Source organism: Triturus cristatus, chromosome 1_2 (assembly GCF_964204655.1).
Source record: "Triturus cristatus chromosome 1_2, aTriCri1.1, whole genome shotgun sequence".
In the NCBI taxonomy this organism is placed as follows: Eukaryota; Metazoa; Chordata; class Amphibia; order Caudata; family Salamandridae; genus Triturus; species Triturus cristatus.
The window spans coordinates 986,689,655-986,708,783 of NC_140580.1; the positions used below are offsets into that span (position 1 = coordinate 986,689,655).

A 19,129-nucleotide genomic window follows, 5' to 3' on the forward strand; every position below is an offset into this window, starting at 1 on the left:
CACATTCTCCCTTTGTCACTGTTTTCCGTCTTTATTTTTGCCCTTTTTCCCCCTTTTGTATTTATCTTTCTTACTAAACGATCAAAGTCGGATGATGAAAAATAAGTGCTGGTCTGCAAAGCTGAGTGCTAGTGGGCCCCACCAGAAACCATCGGCTCACCTTAGGCATGGATGTTAGTTGTTTTCCTACAGTGTAGCACTGAGGTGACCAATGACAGTCCAGGGGGGGCTAATCCATGCCAGATGTTCAGGTTATCCATATGACATATAGTTACATACAATAATCATGCATCAGTTAAATGATTGACCTGAGATGATCTGACCCGCTTGGACCTCCGCTGGAAACCAGCAGCGGAGCATGATCTATTATTATTATTCAGTTCTTGTATAGTGTGTGGCTACCTTGCAGGGTTTCTCAGCGCTTTGAGTACAGATAGATCAGCCTAGGAGTAGCGAAAAGAGCCAAGATTTCAGTTCCTGGCTAAAGATGGAAAGTGAGGCACAGCATCTTAAAGATTCTGGGAGGGCGTTCCATAGCCAAGGACTGAGAAAGAAACAGGAGCGTCCGCCCATGCGGATGTATTAGGCTTTCAGAACTGTGAATGGAAATGTACTCCTTGAGCGCGCAGCCTGCGAGCAGGGTAATATGGAGTCATGAGTTTTTGCAAGTACTGTGGTCCTGAGCAGGAGCGGATCTTGTGCATGAAACAAAGTGCTTTGAATTGTATACGCTTGTTCACTTGAAGCCAGTGGAGTTGGCAAAGAAGCCCAGATGTTGAGTCTTTTGGAAGGCGATATTCTGGACCACCTGCAGGAATCTCAAAGTAGCCTCGTCTGCCCCCCGGCACAAGACATTGCCATGATCAAGTCTAGATATTATCATTGCCTGGATGAATGTTCTTTGCCCAGAAAAAGGGAGTAGCCACAGGATCTTCTTCAGCCATTTCATAGTAGCAAAGCATTCAGAAGCAACTTTGGTAGCTTGCGGCTTCATAGACAAATTGGAGTCAAGCCAGAATCCAAGTTTCATCACTTTATTGGTGGGATTCCGTGGTGTTCCCAGCACGGTCGGCCAAAGTTGAGGCCCCCAAAGCAAAGGGTTCTTTCCCAATACCACCACCTCGGTCTTGTCGACATTTAGATTCAGGGAGTTGGTGTTCATCCCGGTGGAGACAAGGCCAAGGTAGGAGTTGAGATCCTCCGACTTAGCTACATTCCCAGACGACAACGAGAAAATGATCTGGGTATCATCTGGGTACGAGAACAGGGTTAGGCCACAGCTTTCAACCAGGTCCGCAAAGGGTGGCCATAGATGTCAAAAAGCATGGGGCTGAGGGCAGATCCCTGAGGAACTCCTGTGGTCAGTGGAAGGGGTTCTGACGTTGTGTTTGTCGAGAAGACCTGAAATGTACGGTCTATTAGGAAGGAGGAAAGCCATGCCAAAGCTGTGCCTTGAAGTCCCAGTTGGATCAGTCTTTCTACGAGAATAGCATGGGACACAGTGTTGAAAGCCGTGCTGAAATCTAATCGGTTCAGAACTGCTGTACCACCCTAGTCCACAAGTCGTCTTATATGTTCTGTGACTCCTAGAAGGGGGGTTTTGGTGCTGTGCCCCACATGGAAACCAGACTTAGAGGGGGGAAGGGCGCCCTGGTTTTCCACAAATGAGGTAAGCTGAGAATCTACATGTTTTTGTACTATTTTGGAAAAAAGGGTAGCAGGGAGATAAGTCTAAATTGGACCTATCGGCTGGGTCCAAGTGGTGTTTTTAAAGCAAAGGGAGGCCCATTCCATGCTTCCAGGCCTGAGGTAGCTGCTCTTCGTGAAGGGAGGAGTTCAGGAGTTCTCGCACCGGCTGCATGGATTGTGGGCTTAGGATGCTTAGTTGAGCTCAGGGGAATGGGTCTAAAGGTGACCCTGATTTGATAGATAACAGTAGGTCCATCAGATGGGGCGGTCCAACGGAAGCAGGGACTGCAGTCTTATAGGCACCTTACTTGTCCCTGACGCGTTTGTACCCTGAATTGGGGTTACAGCAATGCTTTAGATTAATATTATCAACTCTGTTGGTGGCCAAGGTGGACTGAATATCTGGCACCTTTTTGCTAAAGAGGTCGACAAGCTCCTGGAATTGAGTTTAAGACAGTGAGGGGGAGGGAGGAATATGGCTAGGGTCTGATAGATCTGCGACCACTTTAAAAAGTGTTTTGGGGCAGTTTTGTGCTTGGGAGATTTTTCCTGAGTAAAACAAAGCACGTGCATTCCTGGACAAGAAACCGGTCCTACGATGCTTGTTTCCAGTCCAGGGAGGACCTGGCTTGGCAGTTCGGGCTGGACTGTACCCATGAGGCACAGAGTCAAGACTGATTTGCATATGGCTGGGTTCAAACTGGAACGGCATGGTGAGCAAAAAAACGATGGATTTAGGCCCAGATCTCTGTACTGGGTGAATGTATGACATTGTTCTGCATTCTGTCCATCAACTGTTGTTTTTGCAATTGTCATTTTAGAAAGACACACGCAAAGACCTATTGAAATAATGCCGAAAAAAACCACACACACAAGCGTGTGAAAAGTCCAAAGTGATTCCAAAACGTTGTTTTCCTAGACAGCGCATGGGCGCTGCGCTAGGCTCGACCTAAAAAGATGCCTTTTTGTGGCACTAATACCTGTGTGACCTTCATTGGCCAATAGAAAACCTCTGTCTCTCAACCCCTCTGGTACAGCCACAACTTATTTTCTAAACAGAATCCCATCTTCGAAGTACAACTGCACACTAGACTTCTACCCTTCCCAAACCTTTGGAAGGCCACCCACATGACAGGCATTCCAGAACATTTTGTAAAGCCAGATGTTCTTCTGTACATGTTATCCATTCGTCTATTCCTCTCACTCATCACTTGATTTACCCTAGCTACCATGAAACCCTTCTGTTATATTTTTCCTTATTCTCTTCCTCACATTTCGAAGGTAGCCTTGATAAACAGTTTGCTATGATATTTCTTTGTCTAGGCATATATTCCACATAGCGGGAACCATTTTTGCAACCATGCAAGCCACTTAGAAACTCTTGCTGCTGTGTTCGCAGCACTTGTTGTTGTAAATACATTCACTAAAGGCTTGTGACTGATCCTGATAACAAACTCAGTGCCGCACACATATTTCCTGCAATGGCACACACCGCCCCAGTAGGCCAAAGAATCCTAACCATTAATGGAATATTTTGTCTCTGCGTCTGTCAAAGACCTCAAAGCATTGGCTTTTATTACTTCCTTGCCTTATTTGTCCTGTAACATAGAGCCCCAAACCTGAATTACTTGCATCAGTACTTAACATACTTTTACATTCTTTATCCAATTGTTTAAGTGCAGGAGCAATTGCTTTTTTCCACTCACAAAACTCCTTTTTATGCTGATCACATCACTGCCTTTCGTTTTTTAATTAAGTTTGACTTTTTTAATTAACTTTTTTGATAATTTTAGGTTTGTTGGTAAACAGAGTTAAAGGTGACTGACACTTGGCAAACCCCAAAGGTGAGCACAGTTGGTCTTCACATTATGGTGATAGAGCCTCCTCATTGGCCTTCACCAAACTAAATGTGGTAGAAATGCCATTCTATTTACCACAACAATTCACACTCTACATCCCAATTCTTTTTTATTGTTACCCCCGCTTTCCAGGATTTCCAAGACCACCTTCAGTGTTTTGCCATGTTCCTCTATGCTTGAGCCAAATGTACAATGTAATCTTGAAAATATGTCACATTTGTACCTCTTTCGAATAAATGATACATTGTTTTTTTGCTATACAGCTGTTGCCGGAGCCAGCCAACAAAGTATGCTCTTATATCTATACACTCCTTTGGTCTTGTTTCCGGATGTAGGACTAAGTGATGGTATTATGATGGCAAATCAAGGGTGGCAAACATTACTGCTCACCTCAGAGTCATCAGCATTCCACCAATGTTTAGTAATGGACGTTTATTTAAATCTCAGTTTAAGTCATACAAACCAACAGAAAGCATCAGAACTCTATTTGGTTTCTTGGCTAGAACATTAGGTGCCAACCATTCAGGAGCATCATTACTCTTTGGTATTCCTTCTTTGCATATTCTTGCTGCTTCTTTCCTCACCTTGTGTGCCTTGGGAAAAGCTCCATCCTTTAAAATTATTTTATGAATGAAACTCTTGAGTAAATCCAGATTTTGACAAAATACTTGTAAGCGATCTGTTGCCCAATCAATCTTTTCAACATCACAAATCTAAACAACTTCCTCCCTTAACACCTGATCTGGGTGATTTGGGTCAAGATTTATTTTTAACCCCTGCTGGTGTCGCTTACTCAACACACAGGATTCATCCTAACCTGCATGCACCTTTGCCTAGATATCTAGACTTTTAAATTCCAATGTGGCTTCAAAATAACGCATTAGTTCAATGGGTTTGTTGCCATAGGGTACCAGCTTGATGTCAAGAGGTTTGAAACTCATCTTTCTAAATATGGATACCAAATCTTACTTGCATTTCATGAGCATGTATTTTGATGGTACAATAAGGATTGTCTTTTGTGTCAACCTCCCTGCCCCCCGTTCACTAATCAGTTGTTCATAATTAAAATCATCACTTTGTCATGTTCTTCAGCAATATCCACACCATCTTGGCATTTACTTTTACTAGAGACCCTCTCTGATCACATTTTATACATTTTGGAATAATATCATTTACCCTTACACTTTGTACAAATGTAAGATAATGCTGGGGATTCTTTGTGAGTAGCTCAATGACCTCTAATGCCACAATGAAAACACAGTTTAGCTTCTCCCATATAATATCCATCTTTGAATTCATGAATACCAGCATGTGGATGTGTGGTTGGAACTGTGTTAACTGTGCCTGTGTAGGAAGTGTTTCCATGTTGTTCGTGATCACCACTGAGGTGCGGTTATTGAGTTATGTGATACGGCGCTTGGCAGCGTGATGTATGAGGAAGTGTGAGGGATACATGTGCTTTTTTATAGTTAGTGCTGTGCTGGCAATACTGATTAGTTCTGCATGTCTCTTTATTGTGTTAGTAATTTTCTTTTATGTTCTCAGTTTCATCTCCTTTGTTGGCTCTGGTTGTCCGCTCTGCAATCCTTTTGATCTAGGCAAAGGCATGTGGAGACGGAGTGAGGGGGAATCAGAGATATGACCGGATAGACTGTATTTTAGTTCTCCTGAAATTCATGAAAAGAAGTCCTCACCAAATGGTTTTGAATCAAAGTCTTTTGTTGCCTCTTTGGTACTATGGGCAAGTTCATATAGCTTTTTACAATAAAGGTGAACTGAAGTTTATACAAGACAGTATCAGTACTCTAAAATCACGTTTATTACCTGTGTCAAAGTACCAACTCATATATGCTGAAGTTCTGCTCTGGTGATAAAGGTTGTGAAGAAAAGTGTAAAATTGAAATGGAAGACTTAAATAACATGAGATGGTGCACAATATTGCACAAAACTGCCTTTTCTCTGAAAATGCTGAAGTTACACCTTTCTGTTTTTGTACATGGCTGCTTCTTCCCGGTCTCTGCTTTAACATTTAAACATTTATTTTGTGGAGCCCCTCGGCCAAAGTTAGTAAACATATTTTCAAATGTAGAACTGAAGAAAAAAATGCTACAGCATTAATAGCTGAATTTCCAAATTAATTCAAATATACTATTTTAAAATTACATGTATTTTACTGTAGTTGAAATTAAAAAATTGATTCTAAAATAAATGTAGTAGTTTTTCATCTCATTATATAACTTTTTACTTATATGTAGCTTTGCTTATGAATGTCCTATTTTATAACCCCTACTTCCAATAGCATCACATGAAAAGTGGCAAGAACTCATTTCCTTGTCCTTGTGTTGTACCTCTTCTGTGTGTTATATAATCAAATCATACTCCTGTTCATGCTTTTGCTTGTTCTTTGTGAGGAAAAAGGTTCCCGCAGCTACCACTTCTATTCCTATTCTATGGCTTTCACAACTATTGCCTGTGATATATTAGTTGTGTGTACACTAGTAAGGGGATCTGGTGCTATGCAGTGTGTACAAATGGTACTAGAACTCTGCCATGCCACTCCCAAGTTTAATAGTCAAGCTTCTCTGCTATTGCCTTCAATGTATCTGATATGTATATGTGTGAGAGAACACACAGGCTGCTTGTCGTCATTGTGTCTGTGTGTGCGAGCAAATGTGTGTGATCTGTGTGAGGGAAGCTTGATGCTCTGAGTTTGGCCTTCGCACAATGTGTGAGGGAGGATTACTATGCTGTGGGCATTCTGTATGGTATTTGCATAATGCTTTCAAGCACTACTATTGCCTTGCCTACACTTAATTTATGTCTAGGGGAAGCATTTGTGAGAAAACCTTACACCTTACACTGTTGTTGCTTGTGTTGTAGTTTTTTGCTGCTTGAGGGCGCCTTTCACTGCAGCTACTTAGGCCTTTGTTACTCTTAGCATGAGAGGCACTTGATGGCCTCAGTAGTAGACTGTTATATTGCTGACATTTTCATACCCTATTTGTGTATACCCTCTTGCTCAAAGGATACAGAAACTCCTGAAGGACGACAGAAGACCCCGAAGGAGTCCTACAAGAAGCTTGATATCTGCCAAGCGAAGTTACTCTATCTACTGGAAACGGAATCTGAGTTTCTGCAGGAGGGGTGGCTGAAAGATGAACGAGCTGAGGTAGGATGATGTCAATTATAGTCCCCAAGTACCCTCAGATAAGATCAGGGCTTATGTACACCAATAAAGGGGACTCATTAGAAGGTGAATGAAGCGTTACAGACCAAATGAAAGTTCACGATAATACAATAAGTTAAACACTTTGAATGAAAGCAGAACAGGGACTGAGTTATTAATGCACTGACCTGCAGACCACGTTGAAGTTGCAGTTCCATGCTAATATTAGATGTAATATTCAACAAATTACCTCCTTTTTCAATGTCTTTGTTACTCAGCATCAGCTTGAAAAAAAGTTTTTCTCACAATTTAGGCCTACCTCATTCACAAAACACCATTGTAAAGTGCAAAACTGTACTGTCAAAAGTAGCCCCTGTACAATATGTTGGCAGTATCTCTCCATCAAACTCCAACTCAGCACAATCAAATGCTGTCAATTTGATCTTCCACCCTGCAAACACTATCACTTGTCAGGCTCCCAGTACACCCCCTGATCTTTTCAGTACAAAGGCCAACTGGTCCAAATGATGTGGTGATGGCAGCATACAAAATTTTGTGAATTGATAGTCCGGAACACAGTGCCTCTGTGTCAGCGAGGAGTGCAGCCTACCGACCCTACTTGGTATACCTTTTCTGCTTGAATGTGAGATCAAGAAACTTGTACTGACATCTTGTGTGTGTCACATGTTCACTGTGCAAGGTAAGTATGTGTGCTGGGACTAATGCGATCCATTTTGGCCAGGCCTTGGCTTAGCATGATACAAGATGAAGGGTGGATACAGCTTCCCCATACAGTGGAAGGGTATTTCCATGTTGCTCTATCTTACTTTGTATCCTCTTCTCTTCTACTCTGGTGCAGCACCACCAGCAGGCCACAGGTTGTAAATGTCGCCTATAACTGTGATTCCAAAATACATTCATAGTTTTGCTTTATTGCAACATCAGTCATTTGGGTAGTAACAAATGTCTTTTTTTGGTACATGTTTCATGATTTAAAGGATGTCTAGGGAATGATTAAAATGTTTTATGCAAAAAACAGGGTGTGTTTTAAATTAGTTTGCACAATTACGGGTTGCATAGAGCAAACCAAAGTGAAGATAAAATTATATTGTAAAGCACCTTTTTTCTTGTTTGAGCCCCTTTTGTGCTTCCTAGTGAAGCTTAATGTGTACATGTGTCACATATACCATATCATATTGTACTATACAATGATAGACCATACTATACAATACCATAGTATACAATGACAGGTCATACCATATCACACCATACTATATAATGACAGGCCATAACATACCATACTATAGTATACAATGTCACACCATACCATACTGTATTATATAACGACAACCTAAACCATATCATGATAAGCCATCTCATACTGTACAATGACAGGCCATGCGATACCGTGCCATGTCATGCTATACAGTGAAAGGCCTTATTATCATCATCACACCATGTGATAATTTACAATTACAGAGCATATCATGCTTTACAATGACAGGCCATACCATGCCATGCCATGCAATAACAGAGCATGCATTTCCATTCCATACAATGACAGGCCATACCATTCTATCATGCACAACGACAAGCTATAAAGTACCATAACATAGCATACCAACCTCACAGAATATGATTTCTCTCCCTAATTTCCCATCAAACAGAGATTCTAGGAGACAAGATACATGTGGCAAGCAAATTTTTTCATCTGTTATTTTTGCTTATAGGTTCTGTTGGAAAACCACTCCCACACTAGAAGGGGTGGTGGTGGTCTCCCGGACACACTGTGGTAGCTTGGCTCGAGTGGTCAGGAATCAGGCTCCGTGCTAAGCATACAACATACCCAAACAATAACCATGCGTGCATCCGTTCCAAAAACGACTCTACACCGTAAAAATTATGAAAATAACTTTCTTTATCTGCTTTTTCTCTTAGTTGCTGATTGGAGAAAATAAATAACAATCACAATATACAAACTTTTTAGAAAGTGCAGGACAAATAAATACTGGCTTAATGATTCAATAAATAGGGGTGATCATAAATACTGAAGGCATAAATAGAAGTGCAATACAGACAGGCAATTAAATATTCTGAGGCAATAAATACTGTAACCAATAAATATTGTGCATCAATAAATACTGTGGACCAATAAATACAGTGGAACAATAAATAGGTTAAGTACAATAAATACAATGCCCCTAATAAATACTTAAAAGCTGACAGTGACACTCATGGAATCAGATCACTTTTGAATTCCTAAGGGCTGATTTGGCCCAGGCACAGCTTGTGGGGATGTGGAAGGCTTGAGGGTGTCTACTCCCTGGCTTGGACAAGGCTGAGGCCTAAACTGAGGTAGATAAAGGGGGGAAATTCCAGAGACCTGGCTCTCTCCCTCCACACAACTCCTCTAGATTAGTCCCAGTTCACCCCTGGCACAGTCAGGTTGGTTCCAGCACCTCCCTAGCCCCTTAGAGCAGTCTCTCAGGTCTCCACAGGGCCTTAGGCGCCCTCTACTCCACTTACTGCCCTTTTTCTGATGCTCCGACGCCGCTGGAGTCGTGTCGATGCCGTGAGGCGGTTCCAGATCGACGTCGGCGGCCTCGGCACAATGTCAGTTCTTTGACGACGCCGGTAGGCGGCTCCGGTCTCGATGTCGGCGGCCTCGGCTCGATCTCGACCCCCGATTCGATGGCGTCGGGCAGTCTTTACTCGATGTCGACTTCGGGCGGCTCCGGTCCGATGGCGACCTCGGATTCGATGACGTCGGCCGGCCTTGCCTCGATGTCGACTTCCGGCGGCTCCGGAGTGCGATCCTCACTCCCGACCTCCGGTGCTCCTCTCCTTAGATTTCCGGCGACTCCGGAGTGCGATCCTCACTCCCGACCTCCGTTACACTTCACCTCGGTCTCCGACGACTCCGGAGGGCGGACTTCACTCCTCCGATGACGCCGCTCACTCGACCTCGGGTGACTTCCTCCTCGACCTCTGGTATTCCTCACGACCTCTGACGGCGCCCTCTCTCGACCTCTGGCGGCTCCGGGTACGACGTCTGCTTTTCCAGTCAGCGCCGCTTCTCCACCTCGGGCTCCAGGTCTTAGGCTACTCGACGTCGGACTTCAGGGAAACCAGCTTCCAGGTCAGGATCTTGCTGTTCTCTTGTTTCTAAGGCCTGTTCCTGCTGTCCAGGTCCTTAGGATGGTTTTTCTGACTTCTTCCCACACAGGGCTCTAGGCTGGGCTCCGTCAGTAGGGACTAGTATCAAGGGTGGGTTTATGGACCCCACTCCAGGCACAAGTTTCCACCCCTGCTGCTTCACTCCTTCCTCCTTCAAGTTTGTGCTGCTCACTCTTCACCAGTCAGGTGCCAACTGCCAGCTCCAACTGCCAACTCTCTGTCTTAGCTTCCCAACATTCTAAACCGCCTCCAACTGTCACAGGGTTCTGGAATGTTCTGGAAGGTGCTAGCAGGTTCCAGTGGATGCTGGTGATGTCACAGGTGGCCACCATTTTGTGCTCCAGGCCCTCAGACAGAAGTTTCAGGGGTAGCTAAAATGGCTCCCTGAATCTGCATCAATACTACAAAAACGAAAACAAATGAGGGAAAAAGGGCCAAGTCCTACATAACCCCCTTCCAGCCAAAAGCCAGGGTAGACCGATCAATGCCTTGATGGTCTTCCCTGCTTGGGGCGAGAAAAGGTGGACGCCGGCCCGCAACGGCAGGAGCTCCCGCAAGTTCTCCTCCGCTCTGGAACCCAATGGTTCCCTAACAAGCCTCCCTGGACCAACAAAACCACCCCACTGGGGCTCCCTAGCTAGTTGTGGCCAGGACCGGCCCCTGGGCCGTCCAGATGTCTCTGGACCGGGTGATCTCGCGGAGTGGGGGGCAGTAGCCCCAGGCCTGTAGTGCCCGTTGACCACTCCGGTCCTCCTCCTTGCAGTCCTAAACTGCCTCTGGTCCTTCCTCCTGGGGTTCACACCCTTAGGCTGACCAGCCTTCAGGGGCGAGGCTCTCCTCCCCCTAACTCTCCTTCTGGGGTTCCTCACCCTACCCTGCGAGGCACCCTCAGACCAACACTTCCTCCTCAGTCTAGGGCCTTGACCCCTCAACTGATCCTTCAACCTAGGGTCTAAACCCTTAGGCTGAGTCGGTGCCCGAGGCGAGACCTTCCTCCCTCTGCACCCCCTTCCAGATTTCAGCACCCTCCTAACGGGAAAAGTACCCCTGGAAGTCAATTTCGGGGGGACCCGGTTAACAGAGGCCCCACCCGCCAGGTCAGGCAACCCCTGAGCCTGGCATCCCAGCCCAGGACCTAAACCCTGAAACTGGGCCAACCCCAGAACCTCAGGCGCGCTGGTTACAGTCGCCCTGGGTCCTCCTGACACTAGGGGCTCCCCTGCACTGGAGGGCACATCGGGACAGCCTAGGCTCCCAACCTGGGGCTCCCTTGTGGAACTCTCCAGGCCCTGAGACTTCGGTTGGGGCACCTCGGGACACCTCCCCGTCTCACGCCTTCCTACAGATAGGTCGTGAGGCCCTACAACCCTCTCTCCCTGGGACCTAGCTGGGCTATCTGCCACTTCTCTCACCTCGCTGGGTTGGGAGATCCCTGCACTACCCCCTTCAGGTTCCCACCCCAATGCCTCCTCAGACACCCTGGTGATGTCATCCTGGGGTAAATAAACTTCTAGCTCCTGTGGAGCTTCCGGTATGCTGCCACCAGTGTCCTCGCTGGACACACTCATCTGGAGGGCACGCAGCTCCAACTCCTTCATCCGAAGCTCGTGCGCCATCCTTCTCTCCTCCATCTCTTTCTCCAGCCTTGCTAAGTCCCATGTGAGCTGTCTTTTCTCCCTCCGGTCTGTTAACTCCACTTTAGACAAGCCACCGCTAGAGGCACTGCTGCCCTTCCTGGAAAGTGTCCTGGGCCCCGCTGACAGGTTCCCCACCTCAGGTTGGTACAAACCAGCTCCCTCACTGTCGGGCTCTCTATCCCTGTCCTCCTCCTCAGCCTTGCTTTCTCGGCGTGCCTCCGCCCAAGCCCTTAAGCTGGTTTGGAGTGCACCCTTCTTTGCTCCTGGGGGACAATACACCCCCTCCCGCTGACAAAACTCCCTGAGTTGGGCCACAGTGTACGTTTCTAAATTCTCCAGTACAAACTCCATCTTGCCCACTCAGGTCAGAGGACAGTTATTTGCAGTAACAATGCAGGGGGGTACCTTTAATAACACCTCCTCCCACCACCAGAGTAAATTTGGAAAAAACAAAAACCCACAATTAGGAAGGCCGCTTTGAGAAAACTCCCGGTGTAGGCCTATGGACTACCCACAGTTATTGTTGAGTATGCGTAGGCACAGCTCTATCCCACCGCTGCCACCAATTTAATGTTGGAAAACCACTCCCACACTAGAAGGGGTGGTGGTGGTCTCCCGGACACACTGTGGTAGCTTGGCTCGAGTGGTCAGGAATCAGGCTCCGTGCTAAGCATACAACATACCCAAACAATAACCATGCGTGCATCCGTTCCAAAAACGACTCTACACCGTAAAAATTATGAAAATAACTTTCTTTATCTGCTTTTTCTCTTAGTTGCTGATTGGAGAAAATAAATAACAATCACAATATACAAACTTTTTAGAAAGTGCAGGACAAATAAATACTGGCTTAATGATTCAATAAATAGGGGTGATCATAAATACTGAAGGCATAAATAGAAGTGCAATACAGACAGGCAATTAAATATTCTGAGGCAATAAATACTGTAACCAATAAATATTGTGCATCAATAAATACTGTGGACCAATAAATACAGTGGAACAATAAATAGGTTAAGTACAATAAATACAATGCCCCTAATAAATACTTAAAAGCTGACAGTGACACTCATGGAATCAGATCACTTTTGAATTCCTAAGGGCTGATTTGGCCCAGGCACAGCTTGTGGGGATGTGGAAGGCTTGAGGGTGTCTACTCCCTGGCTTGGACAAGGCTGAGGCCTAAACTGAGGTAGATAAAGGGGGGAAATTCCAGAGACCTGGCTCTCTCCCTCCACACAACTCCTCTAGATTAGTCCCAGTTCACCCCTGGCACAGTCAGGTTGGTTCCAGCACCTCCCTAGCCCCTTAGAGCAGTCTCTCAGGTCTCCACAGGGCCTTAGGCGCCCTCTACTCCACTTACTGCCCTTTTTCTGATGCTCCGACGCCGCTGGAGTCGTGTCGATGCCGTGAGGCGGTTCCAGATCGACGTCGGCGGCCTCGGCACAATGTCAGTTCTTTGACGACGCCGGTAGGCGGCTCCGGTCTCGATGTCGGCGGCCTCGGCTCGATCTCGACCCCCGATTCGATGGCGTCGGGCAGTCTTTACTCGATGTCGACTTCGGGCGGCTCCGGTCCGATGGCGACCTCGGATTCGATGACGTCGGCCGGCCTTGCCTCGATGTCGACTTCCGGCGGCTCCGGAGTGCGATCCTCACTCCCGACCTCCGGTGCTCCTCTCCTTAGATTTCCGGCGACTCCGGAGTGCGATCCTCACTCCCGACCTCCGTTACACTTCACCTCGGTCTCCGACGACTCCGGAGGGCGGACTTCACTCCTCCGATGACGCCGCTCACTCGACCTCGGGTGACTTCCTCCTCGACCTCTGGTATTCCTCACGACCTCTGACGGCGCCCTCTCTCGACCTCTGGCGGCTCCGGGTACGACGTCTGCTTTTCCAGTCAGCGCCGCTTCTCCACCTCGGGCTCCAGGTCTTAGGCTACTCGACGTCGGACTTCAGGGAAACCAGCTTCCAGGTCAGGATCTTGCTGTTCTCTTGTTTCTAAGGCCTGTTCCTGCTGTCCAGGTCCTTAGGATGGTTTTTCTGACTTCTTCCCACACAGGGCTCTAGGCTGGGCTCCGTCAGTAGGGACTAGTATCAAGGGTGGGTTTATGGACCCCACTCCAGGCACAAGTTTCCACCCCTGCTGCTTCACTCCTTCCTCCTTCAAGTTTGTGCTGCTCACTCTTCACCAGTCAGGTGCCAACTGCCAGCTCCAACTGCCAACTTTCTGTCTTAGCTTCCCAACATTCTAAACCGCCTCCAACTGTCACAGGGTTCTGGAATGTTCTGGAAGGTGCTAGCAGGTTCCAGTGGATGCTGGTGATGTCACAGGTGGCCACCATTTTGTGCTCCAGGCCCTCAGACAGAAGTTTCAGGGGTAGCTAAAATGGCTCCCTGAATCTGCATCAATACTACAAAAACGAAAACAAATGAGGGAAAAAGGGCCAAGTCCTACATAACCCCCTTCCAGCCAAAAGCCAGGGTAGACCGATCAATGCCTTGATGGTCTTCCCTGCTTGGGGCGAGAAAAGGTGGACGCCGGCCCGCAACGGCAGGAGCTCCCGCAAGTTCTCCTCCGCTCTGGAACCCAATGGTTCCCTAACAAGCCTCCCTGGACCAACAAAACCACCCCACTGGGGCTCCCTAGCTAGTTGTGGCCAGGACCGGCCCCTGGGCCGTCCAGATGTCTCTGGACCGGGTGATCTCGCGGAGTGGGGGGCAGTAGCCCCAGGCCTGTAGTGCCCGTTGACCACTCCGGTCCTCCTCCTTGCAGTCCTAAACTGCCTCTGGTCCTTCCTCCTGGGGTTCACACCCTTAGGCTGACCAGCCTTCAGGGGCGAGGCTCTCCTCCCCCTAACTCTCCTTCTGGGGTTCCTCACCCTACCCTGCGAGGCACCCTCAGACCAACACTTCCTCCTCAGTCTAGGGCCTTGACCCCTCAACTGATCCTTCAACCTAGGGTCTAAACCCTTAGGCTGAGTCGGTGCCCGAGGCGAGACCTTCCTCCCTCTGCACCCCCTTCCAGATTTCAGCACCCTCCTAACGGGAAAAGTACCCCTGGAAGTCAATTTCGGGGGGACCCGGTTAACAGAGGCCCCACCCGCCAGGTCAGGCAACCCCTGAGCCTGGCATCCCAGCCCAGGACCTAAACCCTGAAACTGGGCCAACCCCAGAACCTCAGGCGCGCTGGTTACAGTCGCCCTGGGTCCTCCTGACACTAGGGGCTCCCCTGCACTGGAGGGCACATCGGGACAGCCTAGGCTCCCAACCTGGGACTCCCTTGTGGAACTCTCCAGGCCCTGAGACTTCGGTTGGGGCACCTCGGGACACCTCCCCGTCTCACGCCTTCCTACAGATAGGTCGTGAGGCCCTACAACCCTCTCTCCCTGGGACCTAGCTGGGCTATCTGCCACTTCTCTCACCTCGCTGGGTTGGGAGATCCCTGCACTACCCCCTTCAGGTTCCCACCCCAATGCCTCCTCAGACACCCTGGTGATGTCATCCTGGGGTAAATAAACTTCTAGCTCCTGTGGAGCTTCCGGTATGCTGCCACCAGTGTCCTCGCTGGACACACTCATCTGGAGGGCACGCAGCTCCAACTCCTTCATCCGAAGCTCGTGCGCCATCCTTCTCTCCTCCATCTCTTTCTCCAGCCTTGCTAAGTCCCATGTGAGCTGTCTTTTCTCCCTCCGGTCTGTTAACTCCACTTTAGACAAGCCACCGCTAGAGGCACTGCTGCCCTTCCTGGAAAGTGTCCTGGGCCCCGCTGACAGGTTCCCCACCTCAGGTTGGTACAAACCAGCTCCCTCACTGTCGGGCTCTCTATCCCTGTCCTCCTCCTCAGCCTTGCTTTCTCGGCGTGCCTCCGCCCAAGCCCTTAAGCTGGTTTGGAGTGCACCCTTCTTTGCTCCTGGGGGACAATACACCCCCTCCCGCTGACAAAACTCCCTGAGTTGGGCCACAGTGTACGTTTCTAAATTCTCCAGTACAAACTCCATCTTGCCCACTCAGGTCAGAGGACAGTTATTTGCAGTAACAATGCAGGGGGGTACCTTTAATAATACCTCCTCCCACCACCAGAGTAAATTTGGAAAAAACAAAAACCCACAATTAGGAAGGCCGCTTTGAGAAAACTCCCGGTGTAGGCCTATGGACTACCCACAGTTATTGTTGAGTATGCGTAGGCACAGCTCTATCCCACCGCTGCCACCAATTTAATGTTGGAAAACCACTCCCACACTAGAAGGGGTGGTGGTGGTCTCCCGGACACACTGTGGTAGCTTGGCTCGAGTGGTCAGGAATCAGGCTCCGTGCTAAGCATACAACATACCCAAACAATAACCATGCGTGCATCCGTTCCAAAAACGACTCTACACCGTAAAAATTATGAAAATAACTTTCTTTATCTGCTTTTTCTCTTAGTTGCTGATTGGAGAAAATAAATAACAATCACAATATACAAACTTTTTAGAAAGTGCAGGACAAATAAATACTGGCTTAATGATTCAATAAATAGGGGTGATCATAAATACTGAAGGCATAAATAGAAGTGCAATACAGACAGGCAATTAAATATTCTGAGGCAATAAATACTGTAACCAATAAATATTGTGCATCAATAAATACTGTGGACCAATAAATACAGTGGAACAATAAATAGGTTAAGTACAATAAATACAATGCCCCTAATAAATACTTAAAAGCTGACAGTGACACTCATGGAATCAGATCACTTTTGAATTCCTAAGGGCTGATTTGGCCCAGGCACAGCTTGTGGGGATGTGGAAGGCTTGAGGGTGTCTACTCCCTGGCTTGGACAAGGCTGAGGCCTAAACTGAGGTAGATAAAGGGGGGAAATTCCAGAGACCTGGCTCTCTCCCTCCACACAACTCCTCTAGATTAGTCCCAGTTCACCCCTGGCACAGTCAGGTTGGTTCCAGCACCTCCCTAGCCCCTTAGAGCAGTCTCTCAGGTCTCCACAGGGCCTTAGGCGCCCTCTACTCCACTTACTGCCCTTTTTCTGATGCTCCGACGCCGCTGGAGTCGTGTCGATGCCGTGAGGCGGTTCCAGATCGACGTCGGCGGCCTCGGCACAATGTCAGTTCTTTGACGACGCCGGTAGGCGGCTCCGGTCTCGATGTCGGCGGCCTCGGCTCGATCTCGACCCCCGATTCGATGGCGTCGGGCAGTCTTTACTCGATGTCGACTTCGGGCGGCTCCGGTCCGATGGCGACCTCGGATTCGATGACGTCGGCCGGCCTTGCCTCGATGTCGACTTCCGGCGGCTCCGGAGTGCGATCCTCACTCCCGACCTCCGGTGCTCCTCTCCTTAGATTTCCGGCGACTCCGGAGTGCGATCCTCACTCCCGACCTCCGTTACACTTCACCTCGGTCTCCGACGACTCCGGAGGGCGGACTTCACTCCTCCGATGACGCCGCTCACTCGACCTCGGGTGACTTCCTCCTCGACCTCTGGTATTCCTCACGACCTCTGACGGCGCCCTCTCTCGACCTCTGGCGGCTCCGGGTACGACGTCTGCTTTTCCAGTCAGCGCCGCTTCTCCACCTCGGGCTCCAGGTCTTAGGCTACTCGACGTCGGACTTCAGGGAAACCAGCTTCCAGGTCAGGATCTTGCTGTTCTCTTGTTTCTAAGGCCTGTTCCTGCTGTCCAGGTCCTTAGGATGGTTTTTCTGACTTCTTCCCACACAGGGCTCTAGGCTGGGCTCCGTCAGTAGGGACTAGTATCAAGGGTGGGTTTATGGACCCCACTCCAGGCACAAGTTTCCACCCCTGCTGCTTCACTCCTTCCTCCTTCAAGTTTGTGCTGCTCACTCTTCACCAGTCAGGTGCCAACTGCCAGCTCCAACTGCCAACTTTCTGTCTTAGCTTCCCAACATTCTAAACCGCCTCCAACTGTCACAGGGTTCTGGAATGTTCTGGAAGGTGCTAGCAGGTTCCAGTGGATGCTGGTGATGTCACAGGTGGCCACCATTTTGTGCTCCAGGCCCTCAGACAGAAGTTTCAGGGGTAGCTAAAATGGCTCCCTGAATCTGCATCAATACTACAAAAATGAAAACAAATGAGGGAAAAAGGGCCAAGTCCTACATAACCCCCTTCCAGCCAAAAGCCAGGGTAGACCGATCAATGCCTTGATGGTCTTCCCTGCTTGGGGCGAGAAAAGGTGGACGCCGGCCCGCAACGGCAGGAGCTCCCGCAAGTTCTCCTCCGCTCTGGAACCCAATGGTTCCCTAACAAGCCTCCCTGGACCAACAAAACCACCCCACTGGGGCTCCCTAGCTAGTTGTGGCCAGGACCGGCCCCTGGGCCGTCCAGATGTCTCTGGACCGGGTGATCTCGCGGAGTGGGGGGCAGTAGCCCCAGGCCTGTAGTGCCCGTTGACCACTCCGGTCCTCCTCCTTGCAGTCCTAAACTGCCTCTGGTCCTTCCTCCTGGGGTTCACACCCTTAGGCTGACCAGCCTTCAGGGGCGAGGCTCTCCTCCCCCTAACTCTCCTTCTGGGGTTCCTCACCCTACCCTGCGAGGCACCCTCAGACCAACACTTCCTCCTCAGTCTAGGGCCTTGACCCCTCAACTGATCCTTCAACCTAGGGTCTAAACCCTTAGGCTGAGTCGGTGCCCGAGGCGAGACCTTCCTCCCTCTGCACCCCCTTCCAGATTTCAGCACCCTCCTAACGGGAAAAGTACCCCTGGAAGTCAATTTCGGGGGGACCCGGTTAACAGAGGCCCCACCCGCCAGGTCAGGCAACCCCTGAGCCTGGCATCCCAGCCCAGGACCTAAACCCTGAAACTGGGCCAACCCCAGAACCTCAGGCGCGCTGGTTACAGTCGCCCTGGGTCCTCCTGACACTAGGGGCTCCCCTGCACTGGAGGGCACATCGGGACAGCCTAGGCTCCCAACCTGGGGCTCCCTTGTGGAACTCTCCAGGCCCTGAGACTTCGGTTGGGGCACCTCGGGACACCTCCCCGTCTCACGCCTTCCTACAGATAGGTCGTGAGGCCCTACAACCCTCTCTCCCTGGGACCTAGCTGGGCTATCTGCCACTTCTCTCACCTCGCTGGGTTGGGAGATCCCTGCACTACCCCCTTCAGGTTCCCACCCCAATGCCTCCTCAGACACCCTGGTGATGTCATCCTGGGGTAAATAAACTTCTAGCTCCTGTGGAGCTTCCGGTATGCTGCCACCAGTGTCCTCGCTGGACACACTCATCTGGAGGGCACGCAGCTCCAACTCCTTCATCCGAAGCTCGTACGCCATCCTTCTCTCCTCCATCTCTTTCTCCAGCCTTGCTAAGTCCCATGTGAGCTGTCTTTTCTCCCTCCGGTCTGTTAACTCCACTTTAGACAAGCCACCGCTAGAGGCACTGCTGCCCTTCCTGGAAAGTGTCCTGGGCCCCGCTGACAGGTTCCCCACCTCAGGTTGGTACAAACCAGCTCCCTCACTGTCGGGCTCTCTATCCCTGTCCTCCTCCTCAGCCTTGCTTTCTCGGCGTGCCTCCGCCCAAGCCCTTAAGCTGGTTTGGAGTGCACCCTTCTTTGCTCCTGGGGGACAATACACCCCCTCCCGCTGACAAAACT

The 19,129-nt window shown here is 49.2% G+C and overlaps 1 protein-coding gene across 1 annotated transcript in view; it reads left to right on the forward strand.

The window, feature by feature from the left end:
• Window positions 1-19,129, forward strand: part of CCDC183 (coiled-coil domain containing 183) — a 357,131-nt gene that overhangs the window by 280,607 nt on the left and 57,395 nt on the right. Inside the window, exon 12 of the mRNA XM_085615709.1 lies at window positions 6,574-6,717. Coding sequence (XP_085471835.1) covers window positions 6,574-6,717 — 144 coding nt within the window. The remainder of the gene's footprint in view (window positions 1-6,573; window positions 6,718-19,129) is intronic.